The sequence below is a fragment of the Vidua chalybeata genome, chromosome 2 (genome assembly GCF_026979565.1).
Source record: "Vidua chalybeata isolate OUT-0048 chromosome 2, bVidCha1 merged haplotype, whole genome shotgun sequence".
Lineage (NCBI taxonomy): Eukaryota > Metazoa > Chordata > Aves > Passeriformes > Viduidae > Vidua > Vidua chalybeata.
This window is the reverse complement of record NC_071531.1, coordinates 113575362-113599830: the sequence shown is the minus strand read 5'-3', so window position 1 is coordinate 113599830 and position 24469 is coordinate 113575362. Positions and strand designations below refer to the sequence as shown.

At 36.6% G+C, this 24469-nt stretch overlaps 2 protein-coding genes across 4 annotated transcripts in view; one reads left to right on the top strand and one right to left on the bottom strand.

The window, feature by feature from the left end:
• The window catches only part of ARL13B (ADP ribosylation factor like GTPase 13B), a 33427-nt gene extending 9679 nt beyond the window's left edge, over positions 1 to 23748 (top strand). The window contains exons 5-12 of one of the 3 annotated variants that reach the window (XM_053934840.1): positions 12803 to 12908; positions 15133 to 15335; positions 16288 to 16381; positions 17501 to 17717; positions 18075 to 18188; positions 18637 to 18705; positions 19424 to 19467; positions 21648 to 21790. In XM_053934840.1, coding sequence (XP_053790815.1) covers positions 12803 to 12908; positions 15133 to 15335; positions 16288 to 16381; positions 17501 to 17717; positions 18075 to 18188; positions 18637 to 18705; positions 19424 to 19431 — 811 coding nt within the window. In that variant the 3' untranslated portion in view covers positions 19432 to 19467; positions 21648 to 21790. Of the gene's footprint in view, positions 1 to 12802; positions 12909 to 15132; positions 15336 to 16287; positions 16382 to 17500; positions 17718 to 18074; positions 18189 to 18636; positions 18706 to 19423; positions 19468 to 21647 lie in introns of all 3 variants that reach the window. The other 2 variants (XM_053934839.1, XM_053934842.1) reach the window with 2 other exon arrangements.
• STX19 (syntaxin 19) lies at positions 707 to 10318 on the bottom strand. The gene is made up of 2 exons (XM_053934843.1): positions 9969 to 10318; positions 707 to 2030 (listed from the first exon to the last, which is right to left on the bottom strand). Exon 2 carries the CDS (start codon positions 1928 to 1930, stop codon positions 1052 to 1054), a length of 879 nt encoding a protein of 292 aa, XP_053790818.1. The 5' UTR covers positions 1931 to 2030; positions 9969 to 10318; the 3' UTR covers positions 707 to 1051.
• Positions 23749 to 24469: the final 721 nt, after the last annotated feature.

Below are 24469 nucleotides of genomic sequence, written 5' to 3'. Positions count from 1 at the left end.
TGGAAATAACTTTTTTGGCTCAGTTACATTGCTATTGTCTGTTAAATTGCATGGAGAGCTGTTTCTCACTCAGTTCCAGAAGGAGTTGGTTACAGGAGGTTCCATCCAACCTAAATCATTCTCTGGTTCTAGGTTATGGGGGAGGAGTAAGGAGTGTAAGGATTTATTATTTATTTATTTATTCTATTTTTTCTTTTTTTTTTGTGCTAGCAAAAGTGAGACTGCAAATGTGACTGTGTTATTTAGGTAGGATAGGCAGCATTAAAAATGTGCCTTGTGAGTGTGTAATTAAGGATCATATTCCCCTATCCATATATATATATATATATGGTATATTCCCCATATACCATATCCTGGTAGGGCTCTGCCTGTAGAGCTGAATAATATAAGTATCTCTGTGTCAATTTATGAAAAGTTTATGAACTTTTCCTATAGAGGTAGTATTGAGATATTCCTGATAAGTTTTCTGTTTTGTTTCTGTCTCTTGTTTGTTTTAGGCATCCCATTCTGAACTGTTACTAATGGTAACTAATGGTGTCTGCATTGTGTGGATTTGTTTCGTAGAATTTTAGATTCCTGGGGAAAAAAAAAACATTTAGAGATTGAGCAAGTAAATATAAATGCTAAAAAACCACACAGCAATTAAAAATACTTATTATTTTGAGAAAAGTAAATGAAACACTTTTATGAATCTTGTTTGTAATTAACAATATTTTCAATGCTTCCCAACAGCACAGGGAGTTTCTTGCCATACTGATTTAGTTTGAAGAACCAAACTAAACTTCAGAACTTCTAAACTTTGAAGAAGTTTATAAGAACCAAAAAAAAAAAGTCACTTTTATCCTTTGATCCTTTCCTATAGTTCACGTGTTTCTGTGAAAACCATAAAATTCTTTACTCTGGCTTGAAAAATAGATGCAGTTTTTCCTGAGAGCTCTGCTGAAGGGAAAATGGGAAGAAAAGTGACACAGTTGAGGGATCCCAAGAGTGCTTTCCAAGATCAGTTTGGTGTGGAGGAATCATTGGTATTTCAAGCAGTTCATTTCTGGTGTCATCTGCAGCACGGACAACACCAGCAGCATATTGCTTTGCAAGGGTTTCTTTTTTTATACCTGACTGCAAGCCCAAACTTTTCTTTAGATACTTGAGTATATTCTTGAGCGTTGTTCATGTAGATTTCTATGTTGTTGATCATCTGCCCTTGCTCCTCCACCAGAAGTGAGATCTGGATAAAGAGTTCTTTCACATCTTTGATCTGGTTCTCCAGATTGACCAGTTCTTTGTGTCTCTGCTCAATCTCTGACAGCTGAGCTTTAGTAATCTTGACTTCAGTGAGTAGATTTTCATTGAAAATCTCCCATTTTCCTTGCTGGAGCATGTCATTGACCTCCTCCTCAGACACCTCTTTCCCAGCTACCTCAAGCTGGCGGAGGATGAAGGTCCTGCACTTGTCCTGCTTGGCGGTGATGGCCTCGTTGTAGGAGAGCATGGCCTGCAGGTAGCAGTGGGACAGGAAGGCGTGCTGGGCAGCCAGGATCCTCACCGTGGCTCGGGCTGGCCCGTGCTCATTCTCAGCTTTCCTCACTGCTTTTGACAGTTCATCCAAACCTTTGCGTACGTGCTCTGCTTGGATTTTGATTTCCCTCGCTATGTTAGATTCCTTTTTTAGAACGCTGAATCTTCTCATTGAAGACACGAGGCTTTTTTGTTGTTGGCTGAATTTATTGACTTCTTCCACCAGATTATTAATTTCGTTCTGAAGCTTCTGGATTTCATGCAAGTGCCTTTCAGTTATGGGCTCTTTTTCATAAATAATGGCCTGCTGTTCAAACTCCTCCTGCTCCTCTTCTTGTACAGTTGCCCCATTGTTTTCCCCACCCATCTGTAGTTCCTTAGCCCTCAGTTTGAGCTCTTGCAGACGATCTCTCATGGTTTTTGTGGTCAGGATTCTTTCCTGTTTTTTTTTTCTCCCCTCTTGCAACACAGGAAGTTAATTCCAGTATCTTTTTTGTTTGGTTTGTTTGGTTGCACTGTAATCAAAATGTAACAACAATCCATGTTAGTAGTTATAGGTATAGATGAAAAGTAGTTTTGGAGAACAGAGCTACTTCCCTCTGCACCAAAGTAAAAGTAGCAATGAGTTGGAATGGGGGTATTCTGAACAAGTTGTGATTTGTAGCCCAAGGCCATTTTTGAGGTATATTTGTGATGCAGTGCACAGAACTTAGACCAGAGAAGTGTGGAGAGGACTTTTATTTAGGGGAGGGAGAGAGAAGTAACTTCAGTTATTTTATTATTACTCTCTACTTGATGAAAACTAATCAACCTATCAATCTTTTTGGAAATAGAAGTGAGTGTGGCTGTGCCATTTTTGAATTCTCAGGAGGAGATATTTCAGTTTTTGAGATTATGAGACAGACTTCATAATGAATCAGCATTTGGCATGAATTTAGATTATTAATTTGGCCACACTCAAAAATCTTTCTCAATTTTCCTTGCCTGGGGAGTTAGATAGTAACTGAAGCAGTTAGCTACAACAAAACAGAACAGCAGAACTCTCATCTTTTAAGAACTCTAATAATTTAGCATGAAAATGAATTAATTTTTTATGTTTGAGTTTTTATGGAGTTGAATCCATATCGCTAATGTTGCAGCATGAAGATTTTCTAAGCCCTTTTTGAATTACTGTTATCTACTCTTACACTGCCATTTACATTCTTCATAAAATTGATGCAAGTGTGCATTGTGAACCACAGTGGGCTACAAATCAGTGCTGTTTCATATTTAACAGAAAGCAGATATAGTTTTGTTTTGCTCCATAGCTGTTGTGCAAGCTTTACTGGAGAGCTAAATAAGAGCAAGATATTTTCTAAAACACGCCCAATGGAAACTAAGTTCAACTATTTTTAATCATAGGGAAGAAGGTATTTTTCTTAAACTCTACATAAATGATTTCCTTGGACTGTGATCAAGAATGGAAGATTTCAGTAAGAAGTAACATGTTCAGGACTAGGATATTATGGGATTTTTACTTGGGTTTTTCTGGTTCAATCAGATGTGTGTCTTTCAAAGGGCTGTTCAAGCATAAAGGTTAAACAGCTCAGTGGTATCTTTTGGCTGTTTCAGAGCTACTGAAGTAGTACTATTAAATAGGTGCAACTCTTATTAAACCCTGATTCTAAAGATTTTTTCTCAGCAAGCAAATGTAGGATTTCTTAATAGTATCCAAAAGATGGATTTTTAGAAACTGCAAAGGGGCTATTCAGTAACCTGTCAATATGCAAATCATTCTCTTGTATTTGAACAGTTCCAAATGATACTGCTGTGGTATCTCTGTTCCCCTATGCATATTTAAAGTCTCTAAATAGATTTTTGTGTAAGTCATGGAGTTCAGCAGTGTGGACACGTCTTCACAGACTTAAATCTGGCTTTCTACAGGAGGATTAGCTGAAAGACAAAATCTGAAATGCTTCAGAGGTCAGTCATGAGAAAGAATGTTGATATTCTACCCTACTGTGAATTTTCCTTAATGCTTTTTTTTTTCCCCCTTAATGCCTTAATATTTGAATTTAGTGTTTGTTGATTCACATCAAGAGAAGACTTGTGATCAGACAAGTTTGTAAATTATTTATTAGAGAGTGTTATTCTGGGGTGGGGAAAATGCAAAATGTATTCATTTCATGACCGTAATGACTCTCCATTGCTGAACTTTTCAGTGGATGTCCCCGTGGCATAAGTCAGGCAGTTTCTCCCAGATAACATTTTTGAGAAATGTTCCAGAGCTGCTTGGCACCACCAACAGGGAAAGTTCAGCCTGGGGCATGTGAAAGGGCCCAGGGCTGCTAAACAGGGCTTCAGAGAAATGACCTGAAAATCTGTTCTAGTCGAGCCTCACACATCTGCTGACCCATGTTAATTTAGCAGGGCTGGGCAAACCTGGGATTACAAGCAAGTTCTAAGGGCACTATTAATGCTTATGCTATGAGGTGACAAGAGTTTCTTGGGTCTAAGAGAATTGGTGCATTGCTCTTGAAATAGCTGTGTTCCTTGGGACTGGAGGGAGGAACCTCACAGAACTGCCAAACAAATCTGTAAATACTGTTAAATATCAGAGAAGTGAGCAGAAAATAGTGGAGATTTTTTTTTTCTTGTTTAAAGATCAGTCTCACAAAAGACTGGAATGTAAGCAATTGAATCTTAGTTTCATATCTTCTCTGCTGTTGGGCTTGCCTTCAAAGCCTGCCACTGAACAGGCTTGCCAATAATTGTGCTTGATTTTACTGGCAATTGGAATGCATGCTGGTTTCAAAGAAATGAGGATGTCTTCATGACAGAGATAACCTTGGAAATTGTTGGCTCGGCTTCTTGAGTGTTCCACAGCAAGCTGTGTTCATTTACTGAGTCCTTGTTTTGTCCTATGTGTTTGTATATAGGGGCACATCCTGTTTTTCTTTTGATTGAGATGAAAGCACTTCACTTTCCTTGAAGTTTTTGTCAGTAAAGGGAGAATATGCCCATTGTTTAGAGTGGAGTAAATGGACTATGTGGACTGAAAGCACTCCAGTGACTTAGTGTGGCCCCTACATTCACTGCCCACTGCAGTCATTATCATGCAAACCCATTGGTGATTAAGTTTGTTCTTCTTGAAGCATCTTTAGCTATAGCCATCTATAGTTATATATAGTTGGCAGGTTCAGAAATGCAATTTTCACATCCTTGTCAAATATATTTTAAGGGTATTGCAAGTGTCTTTGCCTTCTGAGAACTTGGCTGTGTTGCTCCTCAGGAACAGGGTTATATGAATCTTTCAATTTAAATGGATGCCATGTGTGACTGGGGAGGTCTTGGTAAAGACAATTACCTCAGCACACTGACTCAGGAAATAATAGATCCTGGTAGCTGGACCACTATTAGAATCTGTCATGATGATGAAGTATGTCCAGAATTCAAAGATAATGAGTTTAACAGAAATAATTTTTTTTATATTATCTTGTCCATTTGAAAAAAAAGGTAAGTTGAAAGGTCCACTTGCTTAATTGCAAAGCTACCACATAGAATGTCCATCCACCTGTCTGATAAATTTATCAGTAGACCCCAGGAAACATGGAACCTACATCCAAAAATAAGATTTGGGCTACATTAAGTTAAAAGACATAATTAGATATGTGAAGTAGGAAAGTTAATTGTCTGGAACTCTTTTGTTTCTGGTTGTACTTGGGTCTAATGCCTTCTAATTTGGCTTTGCTGGATTGTTTTATTTCTTCCCCAGTCCCCAAATTACCAAAGCCTCCTGTTCGTTTTAGTTTCTGCTTTTGTTCACTATTTCTTAGTTATTCAGCACTTTGATTAAAATGCCTGTCAGCAAAGGCTCTGTTTCTATTTGATCTTTGATACAATTTGCCACCTTACCTTGGTTTTAATATCTTCCAGAGAAGAGGACTTGAGGCCAATCAAGGAACAGAATCCTCTCTTTAAGAGCTCTTTGATATCTATGATCTGTGTTCTGGCTCATGCTGCCTTCTTTACCTCTGCTGAAACTGCTGGGTTTTTGTTTGTTAGTGGGGTTTTTTTGTTTTGGTTTTTTTTTTTTTTTGGTTTTTTTTTTTTGGGTTTTTTTTGTTTTGTTTTGGGAGGGTTTTTTTGTTTGGGTTTTTTTTATGATTGCATCATAAATGAGGGTAGGTTTGTTGTCCTGACCCTTAGCTATGAGTCAGTTAAGGGCACTGGGTAGACTTTCAGGCAATGCGTCCCAAAGGAATTTCATGTTACATGTAATCCTAAACATTTTTTTAAATTATTATTATTTTTTTTAATTATTCATTTCCAAGCTGCTGTGGAATTACATTACAGGTCTGTCCTGTGGTGCCAAGAAACCCATCTAATTTTTTTCTGAGCACAATGGCAATGAATAAATCTTTGGAGTCATACTCTGGAGCTTGATTAGTGGTTAAATGTCTTAAGTTAGCAACACAAAATTAGTGAGACACATATACTATTTAAAAGGATATAGTTTAAAATCCTTATAGTAGTCTTTGGGGAAAGCTGGTGTTTTGAGTTGAAATTCAGTTTGTGCTCTCTCATGTTCTCACAAGGAAAGAAGGCACTTGTTTGGTAGTGTTTTGAAATCTTGCCCTGTTACTCAAAGATGTATCTGAAGTTACTGAAGTAGGAATCTTGCTATAAGTTACATTTAGTTTCTCCTTTGTTATAAAGTTTCCTTTAACTTAAATACCTTGTAAACAAACATGCTTAAACCAAGGATTATAAGACATAAGGTGGTTGGATGAAAATATCCTCTTAAGCATCTCTGTTGTAAGATAAGTCCTTGGAAAAACATACTTGAAAATAGTTGTAAGCTCAAGCTTCTGTTTGTGGAAAGTGTGGGAGTGGTTCAACAAGAAAATACCAAAGGCAGAGAGCTTCCCCTGCCTAAAAATATGCCACAGCTGAGATGATAGTGCAAAATCAGTAACAGTTTCAGCAAAGGGGATGATCACAATTTCTCTCTGGGCAACCTGTGCCAGAGCCTCCCCACCCTCCCAGTAAAGAATTTTGTCCTAACATGTGATGTAAATCTTTCCTCTTGTATTTAAAACACTTCAGCCTTGTCCTGTAACCATGTAAAAACTGCCACATGACTTCCCCAGGGAAACCAGAATTACCAGAATGTACAAGAATAGAAATGCTGCATTTGAAGCAAGGTAGCTTGGGAATTCTCCAATTAGTGTGAAATGGATTGTGGGAGGTGGAGAGATGTGGATATTGAGTAAAACCAAGCAATTCAAATGTAGTAAAGCAGACCTGAGTATTCAAAGAATTCATAAAGTGGGGAAGAATTAGGCCAACATTGCTGGAAAAGTGTAGCCAAATCATGCTGCTCTGGAGTGAGGTTTCCCAGAGACATGGAGAGAGGGAGAACAGACTTAAAATACTTCAAGATGTTCTTGGGCCTTTGACCACAAATCTGTAACATAGTTATGTTGTAGGAAATGTAGCAGTCCTGTGTTGGTGTTTTGCTATTTGTAAAGTATTTGGTTGAAAGATACATGCAGTGAATCAGCTGCAATTCTGAGCTTGTTCCTTGCTGTTTTGCCATCTTTGTTTATGATTGTGTGGCTGCAGATGTAGACTTGAGGAAAAGCATCTACCAGCATTTCCATGTCTGCTGACATTCCTGCTGATACTTTGGGTAATAGGAGGTGAGGAGTTCATGCTTTTGCACTGATATAAATCCCAGAGAGGGTGATAAGACACTGCACCTCACTGACAAAACCATGATCTCACTCTGCAAGTCACTTAGACTGCAGGTAATTCTCTGTAATTGGTAAGAACTTTGTTTTGATGGTAACTTTTTCACCTGTTTAACCAAAGATTTGCTGTCAGTAGTGCCCTTCAAGAGTCCTCACAAACCTAGAGGTCACAGAAACCTAGAAAGAAAGTCATGATCTCCTCTGCCCAAATATCACTTCATATATTGATATATTTTAAAGCATTTTTTAAAATAAAATAGGAGCAAGAGAAGAGTACAGGTGGAATTGTTACCATTTAATAGGATATATAGTTTGAACTCAACAGCTTTGCATCACTCTAAGTGGTGTGAGAGATTTGTCTTCCTGACAGAAGAAGTGCAGACTCAGAATTTGTGCCATGCACCATCCCACCTGCTTTACATTCCCACTTCATCTCTGTCAGACCACAGAGCTGCCTATCACAGCCTTGGAACTCACCTGTAAGGCAGGTTTTTTTTAAAAAAACATACAGGCAATTTGACTATACTTAGCTTGCCTATGGCTTGATATATCAAGGTGAAATAGTCGATTAATCTTGTCCAAAAATAGATTGTTATATCACTTACTGTCATTTGTTTTTGAATTACACATCTGGAAGCTGAACTTAAGTTGCTTTAGGCAAGCTCAGACGTTGTTGGCTGCAGCCTATTTGACTAAGAGGTGGGACTGAGCTGATAGCAAAGCACAGTGTGGCAAGAAACATTTTCAGTAAATAGGAATATGATTCAGACTTGTGGTGAGAATGAGGCCACTTAACAAAATGAAACAAATTATAATTGCTGTTCTTATGACCAGTTCAAAACCTAATATGAGCCTAAAGTTGCCTGGAGATATTGTAAACAGGAGGAGTTTAGAATCTTAGTTTTAACTGTTCTCTTACTTAAAAGTGACCTGGAGGAACTGTCTAGGGAAAATGTTGATTTATAGAAATGTCTCCTACAGCCCCCTGAAGTTGCATGAAAGCAGGCCAATAATGTTGTAGCACTTGATCCACCTTTTTTTTTATTATAGTTTATCATAATATTCAAAGTATTGTTTTGCATGAGAATTGAAGGCATGAATTGAAATTAAGTCCCTTTATTTGAGAGAGAGTCACGTGTTAACCATCAAAATTTACTGATAGGTTTGCCTTCATCAGGAGTGGGCCCACTGAAACTGCTGGTCTGTTCTCCTATTTGTTTGTTAAAAGTATGAAGAATTCTGTTTTCCATGACTTCCTCAAAAACCTTGTGAACTGCCAATAATTGAAGAAGAAGGAACAAGCCAAACAAGCAGACAAGTCACTTATTTTTGCCTGTGTGTGGGTCAGGAGTTTGACTTTCATGGATGTTAGTTAACATAAGCAAAGCATAAAGAGACACAAAGTTTTTCACACTGCATCTGCTGAGGCCTCACTCCTCTGGAATAAAACATCCTTCTGATGGCTGTCCACAGGACTGCCCAAGATAAAGGTTAATGGATGAGAGATAAAAATTCCAAAGGGAAAAAGGGTAGAGCAGCATTTTTAAATAGAAGATTCACTGTAGAGTGAAGAATATGGCATCGTTCTTTCCCCTTGTTTAGACTGCTGTTAATTTCAAAGTCTCTGTCTTTGTTTTCCCAGCTAATTCCATCCCTCAAAGCTATGACTTCTTGAAGTAGCCTTGAAGACAAATCTTGATCGTAGGTAAACAATAAAGATTCATTTTCCTATAGTTGCTTTCAGTCATGGAGGTTGTTCTGATGCTGCAATATTTTGATCTCAGGGATGCTTTCCTCTTCATTAATTTTGATGGACACTATGCAGATCTGACCCAAAATTTTGGGGTTGTGATCACTGATTCTAAATAAATATAACTCCCGAAGTAGCATATCTGAAACATTTTTACAGATTTTGTATTGTAAAGTAAACTTTTAATACTGGTTTGGTTTCTGTTGGGTTTTTTTCCCCCTCTTTGCTCAGTAATTGAGATTTTATAGCTAGGTCAAGGAACTTGCATTCAGACTTTGTTTTTCTCTGGCAGAAGTGGCTTCTAAGAGAAATATTGTCACTGAGCTTAGATGTCAGTTGTGCCAATGCACACATAACACTCCCTTTCCACATTGTTTCCCGTGACTCTTACAGTTGAAAAGCTCTCCAGTTGCTTAGAAAAATCCTACTTGATCTAAAAGCAGTAGGTGCCAACTTTCTCTTTATTTCTTGCATGAGGTACGTTTGTTACACTAGGACAATTCAAATATACTTTATGTGAAACTGAAATAAGCCAAGCATGATTTTATAGATGAAAGCTTCTTACTCAGCAAACTTAGTATGATAAACTAACAGCAACTCTGCTGTGCTTTCAAGTATGTTTTGATATATACCTCCTACAGGTTTTTAAACATGAAAAATTGCTATATATGAATTTCAACGGACTTGGAAAATTAAAATCAAGGTCTGTCTTTTACGATAACTGATGCATTCCCTAAAGAAGGGTTTTTTTGGTTTGGTTTTTTTTTTTTGCATAAAACTTGCTTCAAACCCGGGTGGTCCTGTGAAATAGCCATATTCACTCACAGAAATACCTAACTCTTTGCATGGCAGTCATACATTATTTTTATGTCTTGACACTTAGGCACATTTCCATTCTAAACCCCACTATAAAGACTTCTTCTGTTATTTGCAAATTTAGAAACATTAAGTAAGAGAAGAGTGTTTACCTCTGAATCCTGTGCTGGTGGCTTTTACTCTTTACACAGGAACTCCTGAGGTTAAGCTTCAGTATAATCCCAAAAACATTTTTCCAGAATATTCCCTAGGCAACGTGTCTTGAGTAACATTCCATGAAGTATTTCCTTCATTCCTTCTGCTTCTAATTCTTCTGTCCTCGACCAAGTGTGATCATCCTCAGGAGTGGTACAGTGAAACTGCCTTCTGCAACTGCAGGAGACAGGCAAATTGATTACTTTGTGCCTGGGGAATCTGGTTGTGCCTGTTTGAAAGCCAGCCCTGCTGGGAGGCGGATCCCTCGGAGTGCCCAGGAGCAGGAAGTGCCTTGGAGCAGCTGCCCTTAGGAGCTGCAAGTGGAGCAGTGCCTACCTTGGAAGCACAAGTGTAAGTGCAGGCTGTGCTTTCTTCTGCACCAAAGCATGGAGGGAAAAGGAATTATTGAGGGATCTGTTCATGGGGGCAAAAAAAAGCCCCTGCAGAGTAATGCATTTTACTACAGTATCTTGAAAAGACTTGAAGTCCGTTTAGAAGTTCGACCTAAAGTCTGAAGTGGGCAGGGGTGTCCAGCAGTAGATGGACCTCAGCAAAACCACTTCACTTCCTGGGGAGAATAGGCAGAGACAGTTGCTCTTCCAGGACAGCACCTCAGCCATGTTTTTGTCCGTAGTGCTGCAGAAAAAGTGGAAGCTAATTGACCAGAAATACAAATATGACACCTTTCAAGGTGTTAGAGGTTAAAAATCAGCAGCTACTGCGAGCTGTGGGATGTTAGTGTCAAACTGTGCAGCTTACCAGCATTTCGTTCTGCTTCAGCTGTGCTTTGTAGGCTGTGCAGAGCAAAAATAGTGCAAAAAGTGCAGTTATTTAATCTTCAGGTGAGAGAGGAATAGGCTGTGGCAACAAACGCTGCTCTGAAATATTTCCTTCAATTAGCTATAGATGAATTGGCAGCACTGCTGAGGAATGCTTTTTGTGACTAAGAGCAGCACAGTAGGATGTTCAGTCTGTAACAAAATAGGTTACGTGGGGGAGAAAAAAAGTGGAGGTATTTTTTTTTCCAGTCTTTTAATTACCTTTTTGCATTGTATCTCAGTTTTTCCCTGGTTTAGCTTTGGTTTCATAGCTAAATACTGGAAGGACAAGTCTTGTTCTAGCTGGTTGGTGAAAAGAAGTAGAGTATTTATAAACATACTGAAAAGATCACAGGTTCTGTACGTGCATTGAGCAGCAGTTTGGGAATCCCTGCACTAAATCATACAAAGCACTGTAGAACTTCTCTCTTTCACTTCTCACTTCTTAAAGTGGGAATTCATTATCAGGGAAGGTCAGGGAAGGGCTTTATGCTCTTACCCAGCTCTGCAGGCCAAGCCAGCAAAGTTCTGATTATCAGTAGGACATAGGGATTTTTATCCCCAGGATGATGATAAATACGTGAATGGTATGGACCACAAATAGTTAAGAATGGTGAAGATTGAGAGAGACTGGACATTTGAGACACTGCTTTTCTATGGTCTCCTTCATAAACAAATTCTTCTTGAAAAGGAAGATGAAAGATTAGATAATGAATTGTAGCTCATGAGGGTAATGGTGACAAGGAATGTGGGGTTTTGGGCTGTAGATGCAACACAGCTTTTTTTCTAATGATTTTGATGCTGAAAAATCTCTTGGGAGTAAAATAATTAAGAATTGAAGCTCTCATACTGGGATTTTGGAGAATAGGGACAAGTAAGGTCTTAGATCAAATTGAAGTGCTGACAAGTTTTGGTAACTATGGCGTGAATTCTTACCACTGTTCCTTCCCAGCAAGGAATTAACATAAAATAAAAGTACAAACTTTGGCCTAAGTTCCCTAAAAGCCATTTGAGTTCATGATAATGACTTGGGATTTCAGGAGGAAGGCTATGATGTCTGGTTCCAAAGCCTTCTGCCTCTGAGCTCATGGAAGCCAAATATTTTTCTTGTTATCCAGAAAATTGAATCAGAATTCTCATGTCATTGAAATGTTGCTAAATTTCAGAGGAACGTTATTTTAGTGGAATTCCTTTTTTAGAGAGAAGCAGGTACAAATTTCATATTTTCTAATGCTGTACAGGACTTAGCTTGAATTATTAATGTTGTAGAAAGTGCAAAAGAAGGTTAGATTGTACTTTTATACTCCTAAATGAATGTCTGTCTTCTAGAGTCCTATTTCCTGCCATATATAAGTGACAAGACAATGATATTCATCTTACAGAATACTTACTTTGTGACTTATGTGGGGGTTTTTGCTTTAGTCTATTTAATAAAATATTACTTTTAGAGCCATTCATGCAAGTTCTTCCCTCTACACTTTTAAGTTTTACTCAGGAAGAGCAAGTTCAAAATATTGTTAGGCATCTGAGAGAAATGCTGGGTAGCAGGCAGAGCTGAGATGATCCTGAAGCACTTTAAAATAGGGAAATGCTCATGATTTGGGAAGTTGCAAAACTGTGAACTTCCATCCAGAGGCTCCAACAGATTGTCCTGTGTTGATTTAGACATAAAGCAGGATGGTCTTTTATGTTCATTTGCTTAACTGTAAATATGATTGCTTTCTTTAGAAATAATATTAATTTATTACTAAGCACCTTGGTGATTACCTAACATTAGTAACTGATGGAAATGGTGCATAGACTAACATGCTTATTGAGCAGAAGAAATAATTAAAGCTGAAGCAGGGCATTTCATCTTCTCTTTCTCAGTCTTCCCCTTCTTCTTCCTAGTTTTGTCACAAACTCAGCTTTTGGAGATGTGAGAGTCTCTCTTGTGGCAGGATGCTGAGTGTTTCTTTTGATCTTCCCTCTAGGCTGGCAAATAAGCAGGACAGAGAAGGAGCTCTGTCAGAAGCAGATGTGATCGAGTCCTTATCTCTGGAAAGGCTGGTTAATGAACACAAGTGTCTCTGTCAAATTGTAAGTAGATTTTAAGATGCTATGTTTTCTCATATCTGTGTAAAGCTTCCATTAAGTAGGAAATTATGCTACATGTCATAAAACTGGAATTTAGATGTAGTATTCATTGTCCTGTTAAGAAAAAACCGAGCAGGAAGTCTTTGTGGGGGGAGCCAAAACCAGAAGCCTTTATGGAAAGTTGGTTAATACTGGTCAGCATTTCAGATAATATATCCAAATTACTAGTCCCTGAAGTTTATTTCCACCATCTTTTTCTGATGTCAGTAAAAAATATTTTGAAAGATAATGAGGGTTATGGTGTTATTAACCAAGATAAGAAGGCAGTTTTGCAAAACCATTTCAGCTTTGGATTTTAAAATTAAAAAATCATTTTAATTCATTAGGGAGATTTGCAAAATTTATAGAGCACTACATATTGCTATTATTTTCTCTAAAAGCTGAGTTAGAAAAGGTCATAGCTCTGTTTATTATGTCATGATTATCTGAGTGTTTTTCTTCAGTTAGTGCACTTTGCACTATGCAAATGTAGCAATCATAAAAATTAAAATTGCAAGTTCATCCTTATTTTTTTTTCCAAGGAGCTTCTGTACCAAAAATATTTTCTTGAAAGATATTCATTAAAAAACAACCTGAAAGATACTAGTGTATTCCAGTACATCTGAATTGCTTAATTTCTGACATGCTGTTCTTGTTCTTTATTTATATTTTGTGTGTAATTAGCAAAGACACCAGATCACATGCTCTTAAGTCTGTTTTATACTCTAATGGACCCATTCTTCACCAGGCTCTTCAAAGATAAAAATGGTCCCAAATTCCTTCACTAGGATGACTCCTGGGGTCAATTTAAACAGAGGCATTGTGAAACAAGATAGGAAGTTAGGCAGTGACGAAAAAACCTTTTGTTTCTTCTTATTCTTGTAGTTAGTTTTCCACTAGATCTTTAAATTTCACCACAAAGTATTAAGGCAAAAGGAAGGAGTAATTTGTCTTGCTGTTGGACAGTGTCAGTGAGAATGACCTTCCTCTTTTTCTTATTTATAATATGTCTGTATATTCCATATTTCTAAATTTTTATATTTTGTAACCAAACTTCAGCAACAAGAATCTTGGTGCAAACTGAGAACAACATTGCCCCAATGCTGGCCAGTGTTTGATCTCAGTTTTCTCAGAGAAACAAGTTGTATACATCTTCTATACATCTCCTTCCTGAGTAGGTTCTGCTGGAGGGTATTGCAGGGTTCCATAGTGAAAAGGACTCATATATGAACCTTAATTTAAACATAACTGGTCAGAATTTTTTTTTTTCTGTTGTAAATTGTACATTCCATATCTGACTGTGGTGCCATTTAAATCCTTGTCAGATGGAGAGAGCACTGAGAGTTTTTCAGATGTTGGCATTGGAGAGTCTCTTTTAATTGCCATAAACACCAATCCTGAACATGATCAGTGTGAAATATCATCTCTACATGTCATCCACAGAGCTGGTTCTATTCAGTTGTTATTCAGAGAATGTTTTAAAAGACACATACAGTGCTCCAAAACATTTTTGAAAACAGTTCCCAGCAGATCTTGAGAGAACATCTTTTCCATGTTCTGAACTTGAATCAAGCCCTGCCTCATTTGTTCCAGTTAAAGCCTACTTTTCTTGTCCTCCTGATATAAAAAAAATAAGAGGAAATTATTATTTTCCTATTGCAGTTTCACCTTATGTTCTTGAAGGCTATTATCCTATCTGCCTGAACTGCTTTGATCTCAAGAGAAGCACTCTTGGTCCTTCAATGTTTTCTTACCAGATGTGTTTTCAGAACTGTTTTCTCAATGAGGTTTGCATTTCTCTTTCAACAGATTTGCCTGGATCATGTTTCTCTTGCTGCTGAGAGTATAATGACAAAAAGTTTTACTTCACTCAAGGTGCAGTGCCTGTTCTGTTGTAAAAAATTGGTTTGACAGCTTTTTTGACAAATTCACAGGAGATTTTATTTACCCCCGAGGTGCTTATGAACATGTTAAACTTTCTTTCATGAACTGAAGCAAAGCTGATTCTCTTTCATCTCAGATTTTTTCATTTTGATTGATGAATCTAGCATGGACTATTTATAAACCACAATTCTCAGCGTTTTACTGGCTTCACGGTTAACAGTAATTGTTCAACTAATTTCTTGTTTCCAGTCAAGGAATGTGGTCTGAACTGCAGATTTTTCCTTCCTTCTCCGTATATTTACAGGAACCTTGCTCAGCGATCATGGGCTGTGGGAAAAAAATTGATAAATCAATCAAAAAGGGATTATTTTGGCTTCTCCATATCATAGCAAAAGATTTTGATGCCTTAAATGAGCGCATCCAGAGAGACACTACAGAGCAAAAAGCACTTGAGGAGCAGAAGAAACTGGAACGAGCTGAGCGAGTCAGGAGGATACGGGAGCAGAGGTATTTTCCTGTGATTCCTACTCCATCCCTTCCTCCCTTCTCTGAGATATTTGGTTCATTCCTGTGCAGAGATCTTACGGGAACCAGGCTATCCAGGATTTAAAGCTTACAAGCCAGAAGTCTTTCTTGAAGTTTTTGCCTCTTCATCCCCTTTATTTGATTTGCTGCATGCTGGAAATTTATTGGGAATGAGAATTGCAAGGTAGTTGTAGGATAAATTTGGCCTTACTAATATAACTTCACAGAAGGCTGACCAAAAAAATAATTCCTGTGATTTAAAGTTGCCTTCTAAAATAAAGTATTAAGTTAGACTCTCTAACCCATATATGAATATCAAAGTCTAGATATGAAAATTTATTCAATACTATGCTTAATAAACTTCAGGATATCCAACAGGTGAGGCATGAAGGAACTAAAGATGGTGCAGTAAGGGAAGGCAGGATAACTGATTTATTACTCCCCTTCAAATCCCTTTCTGGTCTTTAGCAGCCTGCTGTGGTGCCTGTGAAGAGCTGATCATTTCACTGGGGCATTCTTAAAATATTTGCTGCACCCCTGTCCTCTCCTCTGCCTTATATAGACAGAGAATTTTGAGTCTCAGTTACTGTGAGAAGTAGCTGGGAAGTATCTTAGACTATATTCTGGCTGTTTTGGTTTAAATAAGCAAGTAAATTACTGAAGTACATTTTAAACAGCTGCAACTTGACATGCTTTTCATATACATTTCACAAATTTCTAAAAAAATTGGTTTACTCCTAATCTGCCACAAGTCTCTGCACACATAAAACCTCCTGACCATGTTGGATTGTGTTGAGAGGACTGACATTGTTCTCTGTAAGATTTCTGGCTTCTTAGTAATTCTTTATTCATTCTCCCTCTTTCCACTCCCCTTGCTCCAAAAAAACAATCCCAAAACCACTGAAACAATATAAACACAACAAAAATACCAAAGGGAAAAAGAAGAAGGAAATGTACCTGAGGAGGAGGACCCTGAGCCTGGGAAATGTGGAAACCCCTTCCAGCCTATATCTGCTGTAATCTCTGAGGTAGGAGTTTTTGTGGAAATCTGGGTCTGTTCAGAACTACCACTAACAAATGTCTGAGAGGCAATGAGAAAAAATAAAGAGTTGTTCTAAGTCTGTCTGCACAGCACTTTTTAAACTCTTACTTGAATCTTGGCAGCCTTGATTTCTGTGCATTGAATCAATGTTTTCGTGATAAGAAAACACCTATTATTGATTGGGGAACAAACATTTTGTAGACACAGTAAAATAAATGTAAACACATGACTTAAAACATTTCCTAATTAAACTCCTGGGATTCAGAAGTGGAAAATATTCAAGGTCTATTAATTTATTCTAAGGTGTTTTAGTGATGTGGTGAGTCATATCAGACTTCCCTGACTTCTACAGTTATTCATATTTGTGATCATAACCTCTTTTCAGTTGAAAATAGACTCTTGAGAATTTTTTATTAATTTTGAAATATGAAAATCACATTCATATTAAAGTTTCCTTAACCTACATTTCTGAGTTCATATTTTTTTTATACAGTTGCCTGGAGATAACACAATCTAAAGAAACACGTAAACTTTTCCAGCAAGTAATTCAGACATTTGCTTTTTTCCAAGACAAAAGCACCCATGTCAACAGAACATGTCAAGGCAGCTACATGCACAATAATCCATTTAGTAATAACATCAAAAAACAAGAAAATAAAGGTGCAGCTGTGAATATTGCAGAGATGGTGATTTAGTGACACAGAATTGTGAAGCAGCCAGTCATTGAGGTTGTATGCTACAATAGGTATTTATCCAAACTGGGATAGCATTTTCTGGAGACTTAGGCTCTAAGCATCTGTATTTTTTTTTAACTAACACATAAAAAAAAGTAAGTAGAAAGTTGTTTTGTTTTTTGTTTTTTTTTAATAGGACCAAAAATAAAACAAGAAAACAGGCAATAAATCTAAAGATCCTTTTGTTTTATAATTCCCTCTCCCTTCCTCTGGACAGGATATTGGAAATTTAATTTCTTCATCTATTTGAAAATAAATTGTATGCTGAATGTAGGATATTTGGGGATTATTTTCATTTTTTAGTAACCTTTCTTATTAGTCAGTTTACAGCATTAGAAGTAATTTTAAAAAATTCTTGTCCTTTTTGTTAGAATGAAAAACAGCTGGAAAAGGAAAAGAAGAGACAAAAGCTGGAGACTGAAAAGGCTACAATTGTCTTGAAATCCCAAGCAGAGCAAGATCACTTATCAAGTAGCAGTAGCCAAAATACAAATGACAGCAGGCTGGAAAGGTGCAATTCTACAACTGCCCAGCTTTTGCAACATGCAGAAGAGAGTGACCAACAAGCCTCAGAATGCCTTGACTCAGGTAAAACTGCTGCCTTTTAAATCATTTCATGTGATTTTTCACGTGCTTCTTCCTTCTGTCCATGGTATTTGTCATTATACCACATACCAGTGTCACCTATTGGGAACACAAAAATGCAGGAATAGATTATGTAAGTTGAATTTCTTCATGGAAACGTAGAGTTTGCATATATTTTATGCCCACAGCTTATTTTCTCTAGCAAAATTTTGTGTGATTTTCATTTCCCATAATTTTATCTCTAAGTCTGGACTGAAAGCTCTGATGTATCTCCCCAGCAATTGTATTAGAATCTGATGTAGGATATTACCTGAATATAACTGTAGGATATGTAATGTTTTTTTTTTCTGTTGGATGTAGATAACAATAAGAAAAAAAGTAAAAAACCAAAATTAAAAAGGGGCCACAGAGTAGAACCTGTTAATGCAGAGGACTCTCTTCCCAAGAATCCTACACCACCAGCCCTCCCACCAGGTAAGTGTAAAAACAGTAATTGATGTCTCAATTTGTGGTGGGTCATCCTTTAAAAGTCCCACTTGTGAATGATGAAATTGGACTGGATTTCATACAGAGAAGAGCTACTAAACCTTCCTCTCTAGAAAATCTTTAATGCAGTTTCCCACTTCATGATAGGAACTTCCAGCAGTATTGATTTGGCCTATTCCATGGGGAAAACATAATTTTCCCAAAAAAAGAGCCAGAAACTTGATTACTCGTTGGCGTGATTAAAAATACCAATATTTTTAAGGTTAATCAGTTCATTTTTGAAGTATTTCATCATTCTTCACCATGGATGCAATGTAGTGCATAGCTTGGGCATTTCTAAATGCTTTGTTTTCTCCCAAGGAGATGTAGGGTCTGTACAGCTCAGAATAATCCAGTGCAGTCATGGAATGCTCTGACAGTTTTTGTTTTCCTTTAGTTGGATGGGGAACTCCCAAACTTAACAGACTTGGAAAACTTGAGCCTCTTGGTGAAACACATCATCCTGGTAATTGGAAGTATTTGGGGCTTTGTACCTTTTCAAACCATTCTCCTTTGTCCATTCACTTCTACATTCACTTCATTCTTCATCTGTTTTTCATTTCTAAATTCCAATTTTCATTGACCAAAAGCTTTCCCTTTTGCTTAGTAGAAAGCATCTTTTTGATTTTTTCAAGTCTGATTTTTAATTAGGAAAAACAATGAGTTCTCTCCAATTTCCTCATAAAGTTTAAAGTGGCGTGGGATATCAGAAGTTGTTAATGATCTGAAGTTATTTGCACCCAAAGATTGTAAAGCGACACATTGCAAAGAGTAATGGGGCCAGTTCCTTGAGTCCAAATACATACTGCATTTAAAATTAAAATTTTTAAATGGAAATATCAAGGTGCAGTAGGGAGTCTTGATTTCTTGCTTTGATAATGACTATTTTCTATTTTTGGAAAATTGTGGAAGACTTTTTCATATGTTGATATTACATTTTTTCCTGACTTTGAGATGATAGCTTCTTCATTTTTCTTACATTTTTATTTTTCAAATGGTGAAAAGTGTATTTGGAGACATCTGGAACACAGAATCAAGGAGCTTTTCTGCCAGAGAACCAAAAGATGCCAGAAGGGGAAATAAGATTTCTAAACCCAAAATATCTGTTTCTCACAGGAAATTCACGTGCTTAAAATGTGATTTGTAATGTTGATCGTAAACCATCTTGCTCTTTCTTTTTAAAGGCAAATAGAGTGAAGGTGACAAGAAAGGAAAGCCAGATGAAGAGGTAGGGAGGAGAAGAAAAGGAACTCACTTTTTATCCGTGCCTGAGGGAGGTGTTGCATTCTGTAGGAAGAGCATGGGTGGGACAAAGAGGAAAAAACCTGCTTAAGCTAGGTGTTAATTTTTAAAATAAGTACAATTATTAAATAATTTTGGAAGCTGACAATGGCATATATGTTGGTAGGGAAATTATCTCTTGACCAGAGGTGTAAGAGCAAACTTGGAAGTACTCAGAATTTACAGCTGAATTCAAGGCATTGCCTACTCTTTGGGAGACATATTCTTTTTTTCAGGAATTTTGAACCTCTGACAAGATTCACACTTGCAAATCCTAGCAAGAAAACTGCTATTAGGAAAGCACTATTTATAAATGAAGAAAGTTCTTCACATTCATAGCCTACCACTCTCAAACCTTTAGTTAGGTCCTGATTTCCAAAAACATTATTTATTTCTTTCTTTTGCTTAAAGCTGCTGTGGGGTTTTAACTCTGTCAATTTGAGATCCATAGAATCAGAGAATTATTGAGACTGGGAAGGACCCTTAAGATCATTGGTTCTGTTAACCCAGCACTGCCAAGTCCATCTTGCACTGATTTAATTTCCCACCTGGCCTTGCCCATTTTTACATATTTTGCACACTGAGAACCTGCTCCTCACTGGAAACTCAGAATTTCCATAAGACAAGTGGAGCGTACCTTGGATTCTTTTTTTTTTTACAATAATCCCTAAATTGCATCTTTCTGAAAATCAATTTACATTTGGTTGTCGCTTCAGCAGAGAAATAAATCAGTGTTGATTTTTTTTTTGTTCTCCCACCTTTGCCCAAAATTCAAAGGTGGGTTTAAAAGTTTTTTCAGACATTCAAACTTTGTAATTACACACTTACATTCACTGAAGACTGCAATTTTTCCAGTCATGCTAATAATTTTGGCACAACAGAAGGTGATGAGTGCCTGTTTATTTTCAGTGGAGGATACATTTGCAACAATGTTAAAATTCTTCCATTATAGGAGGTAAAATTCTCTGCCAGGCCTAAAGTGCTCTGCCAGACCTCAAAAAATGGATGAATAAAACCATCCACTGGAGGAATTTTCATTGACCTTTGAATCATTTGTTGCAGTTTTCTTGCTGCTGTAATTAGTGCTATTGAAATGAAATTATTTATGACAATAACATAAAAGTGTTTTCATTTTGCTGACTAAATGTAAGGATAATTAAAACCTCAATCCTACAGACAAGTCTATATATTTTTTAAAGTAGTGTAGTCCAGTTTTCCTTTTGTTAATCTTATCTCAGGAATGCAATTGTAACAGAAGTTATTGCACCTATAGGACAAGTGGGTATAGTCTTCTTGGAAAATGATGATTTATTAAAGCTGAATTTTGTGTTGGCAGGCCATCAAGGCTTTCTTGGGGAAGAGGTGGTCTGTATAAACAGAATTGAGATTTGAATGCTTCAAAAAGCTGCTTTTATTTTTTTTTCTTGATTTCTACCTCTTTCCTCTTACCATCTTCCATATTATTTTGCTTGTGAAGTGTTTTGCATGTTCCCATCTGCATGGGTTTTTTTATTTTATATCCATTACAAATGCTTGAGAGTGCTTGTTACTCTCTTTGGATATACTTATTAATAACTTTGTGTTGTACAATTTTTCCACTTTAAATTTCTTTATTGATGAAAGGAAATGCTGCAGTTTTACCTAAAAATTCTGGAATAGCTTTTTTAGAAAGTTATTTTAGCAGATTTTAGCAAGAAAAATGCCATGCATAAATGGTCCCAAAAGTTTGGCTTCTGCACAGTATTACTGCCATTTATAACTATATTGCAGTGTGGTCTTGAATACATACAAACATACAAATTTCAGTGCTTCATTTTTTCAGTTGTTATTTGTACAATTTGAATTTCTCCTTTCCTGTTTTTAGGGATGTTTACAGATCCCCTTTGGGCTTGATCTTGCAAATGCTGATGCATGTATAACAAAATGTAATTAAATCCTCATTTGGCCAATCCATCTCTAGACATTAATTAGCACTAGGTTTGAAAGTTAGCTTGGAGGAATTAGCTCTAAACTCATAGAATACCTGGCTTTCATTAAGGAAGTAAGAATTTAGTAAACATTCTTTGAGGCAGGAAGGGGGTAGGTGACAGATTGATGTGTTTTTCTGCTCTGGAAATTCTTCCACAGATTTCTATGGAAAGCCTCTGCCCCCGCTGACTCTACGCCAAAGACCCAACAGTGATACCCATGATGTCATTGCTTAATTGGAGCACAAAGAGAATTTTAAAAAACATAAATTAAAAATCCTATCTCTTTTTTTTACCCTTGAAGGAAGTTTTTTTACATGACATTTTATCAGCATGTGACAACTGAACATGGAGTTCATCCTGTTGTGCTTAATGGTCAGACTTTATAATTTACTTTTCACATCACCAGCTCTTCTTCAGGATTTATTGGGTTTACTTGTGAAAAGACTTGGCTGTAAACCTGAAGAAAAACACCTTCAAGATCCCATAATACTGGACTGTACATTCCCACCAAGACCTTTCTCCAGGTGCTGTGCAGGTGTTGGTATTTTTTCAGGGAATAAATTATTCTAAAGCATTTTGTAAGATTCCTGTATGATAGGGTGACTATAGAAAGGTTAAACAAATATTGAATATATTTTTCTACCTTTTTATAAAATGAGTTGAAAGTATAAGTGGAGCTACCAATGAAATGATACCTAGGGAGCATTAGAAAGTTGATAGTCAAGTGCATAAAATGTGTTTGACTCTTATATTTCTCTTACAGTACCAATACCTTTTCTTAGGTATTACATTACATATTTCATATTTCTGGCAATCTGAAGCAGAGGGTACGATAAAAAAATTTAAATACATTTTATACAAAATAATGCTATTTGAACTGTCTGGAAGTTTTCTTATCAGTTTTTTTTCTTTGTTTTGTTATCTGAATTTGACATAGGTAATAAATTCTGTGGAAAAAAATAGAATTGAATACTGTATTGTCTACTACAACAAATGAGAAAAGTCACATAGTGGGAAATTTGCACTAACTAAATCATCAATTTTGATGGGAAACTGAATCAACCAGTATGCAGATGACCTCCCTCAGTTGTTAATCTCAATAATACTAAAATACCATCTTGCAAACTGAAGAAACCCCTGGTTTTTAAGGATTTCTATAACATTTCCATATAATATGTTTAAAATCACATACAAGTGATACCTAAATAAGAAGGGTTACAATTTGTTACATTCCTGTTTAAATGTTGTTACTGTTATATTGGAGACAACCAGTGATGTATTTGTAAAGGTCCATTGTTCTGCCACTTAATGACAGACAGGATGAAGCCCCCATTCAGGGTTTTTTTTTTGCAGAAGCAGTATTTGGTAATTTTATGTTCTGCTCTGTCATCAGTAATGTGTCATACCAAAGGAGTTTAGATGTTGAAACAACGTGGTGTGTTATGTGTTCAGCACTTTGATATTGGAAATCCTTGTCGTGCACCCCTTGCAGCAAGGAGTCGCACAAACATCTGCCATATTAAAATGAAATGATGAAGATTTTTAAAGAGTAAGGTGGAATCAGTCTTCAGGATACTAAGTTTGGAGTAGGTGGAGAGGTTTATTCCTCTATGTTTGCTAGTTTAGAGAAAGGAGGGAAGGATTTCTATGTGACTACCAGCGTGAGAATGCTTCTGTTGTAAATCTAATACTGGAACATGAATCAGTTGAAATACTCTCAGGATTTGGTCATTTTCCCTTCAGACAACACAATACTAAGTGGAGGGGAGGTTGCACCAATATGTGTATGTGCAATCTCAACTTTACTAACACTAGCTCTGTTACCACTTAAGTGTTTGGCTTAAAGGCTCTACTTTTGCAGAGTTACTTTTTTTACAGCTTCAATTTCTAGGAATGTATTATTCTCTTGTTTTCACTCTTTCCTAAAATAAATCATGGAAGTCTTTATTAAAAATAAAGCTAAATACTGCTGTGGTAACAAATTTGAGAAACTAAAATGTTGATGCTTATATATATAAACTGTGTGTTCTGTGTGTTGTGTGTGTGGACACCTGTATAATTTTTCATTTTTGCTTTCAAAATAAATTTCACCAGTATGTGACCAAAGTACTCAAAAATGTTTTATAAAGTTTTGTTTTATTAATATGCTTTGTAATTATTTACTATGCTGGGGTTTTTTCAGTAATTTATACTGCTATAACTTTTTATTTGCTCAAGATTACATTTATGTATAGAATAAAACTAATGCAAAGCATCAACATGTTTCCTGTATTTTTGGAAGTAGGTCTAGTCTATAAATATTTAAGGGCTCTAAGTCTCCCATTTCTAAAATGTATGAAATAGTCCTTATATTTGCATATTTTTGCAGGAGAACTGTGATGAAATTTAGCATATACTGATAGATTAGCAATAAGTTGGGTGTATATGTATACCTATAAAGGGCTTTGATAGTGCACTTAATATTTGAGAGATAAAAGTTGTGCAGCTGTAAATTGAGAGCACAAATTAGATTTTGCCAGACTTTTTGTCATCCATAGTATCTCTTTCGAAATGTATCAGTGCTTGCAGCTCAGAGTATTTGTATTTAAATACAAGAGTGGCAAGAACACAGAAATTCACTATTTCAGCAGAACATTTTGCATTATCTATGTGTAACATCTTGAATACAATTTACACAGAATATTTTGTAGGTAAGTTAAAAGTGTCTTCTAAGAAGGAATAGTAATGTTCATGAACTGAATTAATGTGAGAGACTCAGAGCTTCAAAATAGGTTGTTCCGTTTTCTTTCCTTTTAGTTACATCCTAGAATCCACAGAAAGACCTTACTCATAGATGTAAAGGTTTTTAAATTGAAATTATTAAAAATAGGCATATTTGGTATCCATTAGGTCTCTGGTGTGAGATTGGAAAGGATTGATGGATCCTAACAAGGTAAACAACATCAATTCTTTTTTTTTTCCCCTTTAAATAAGATTCAA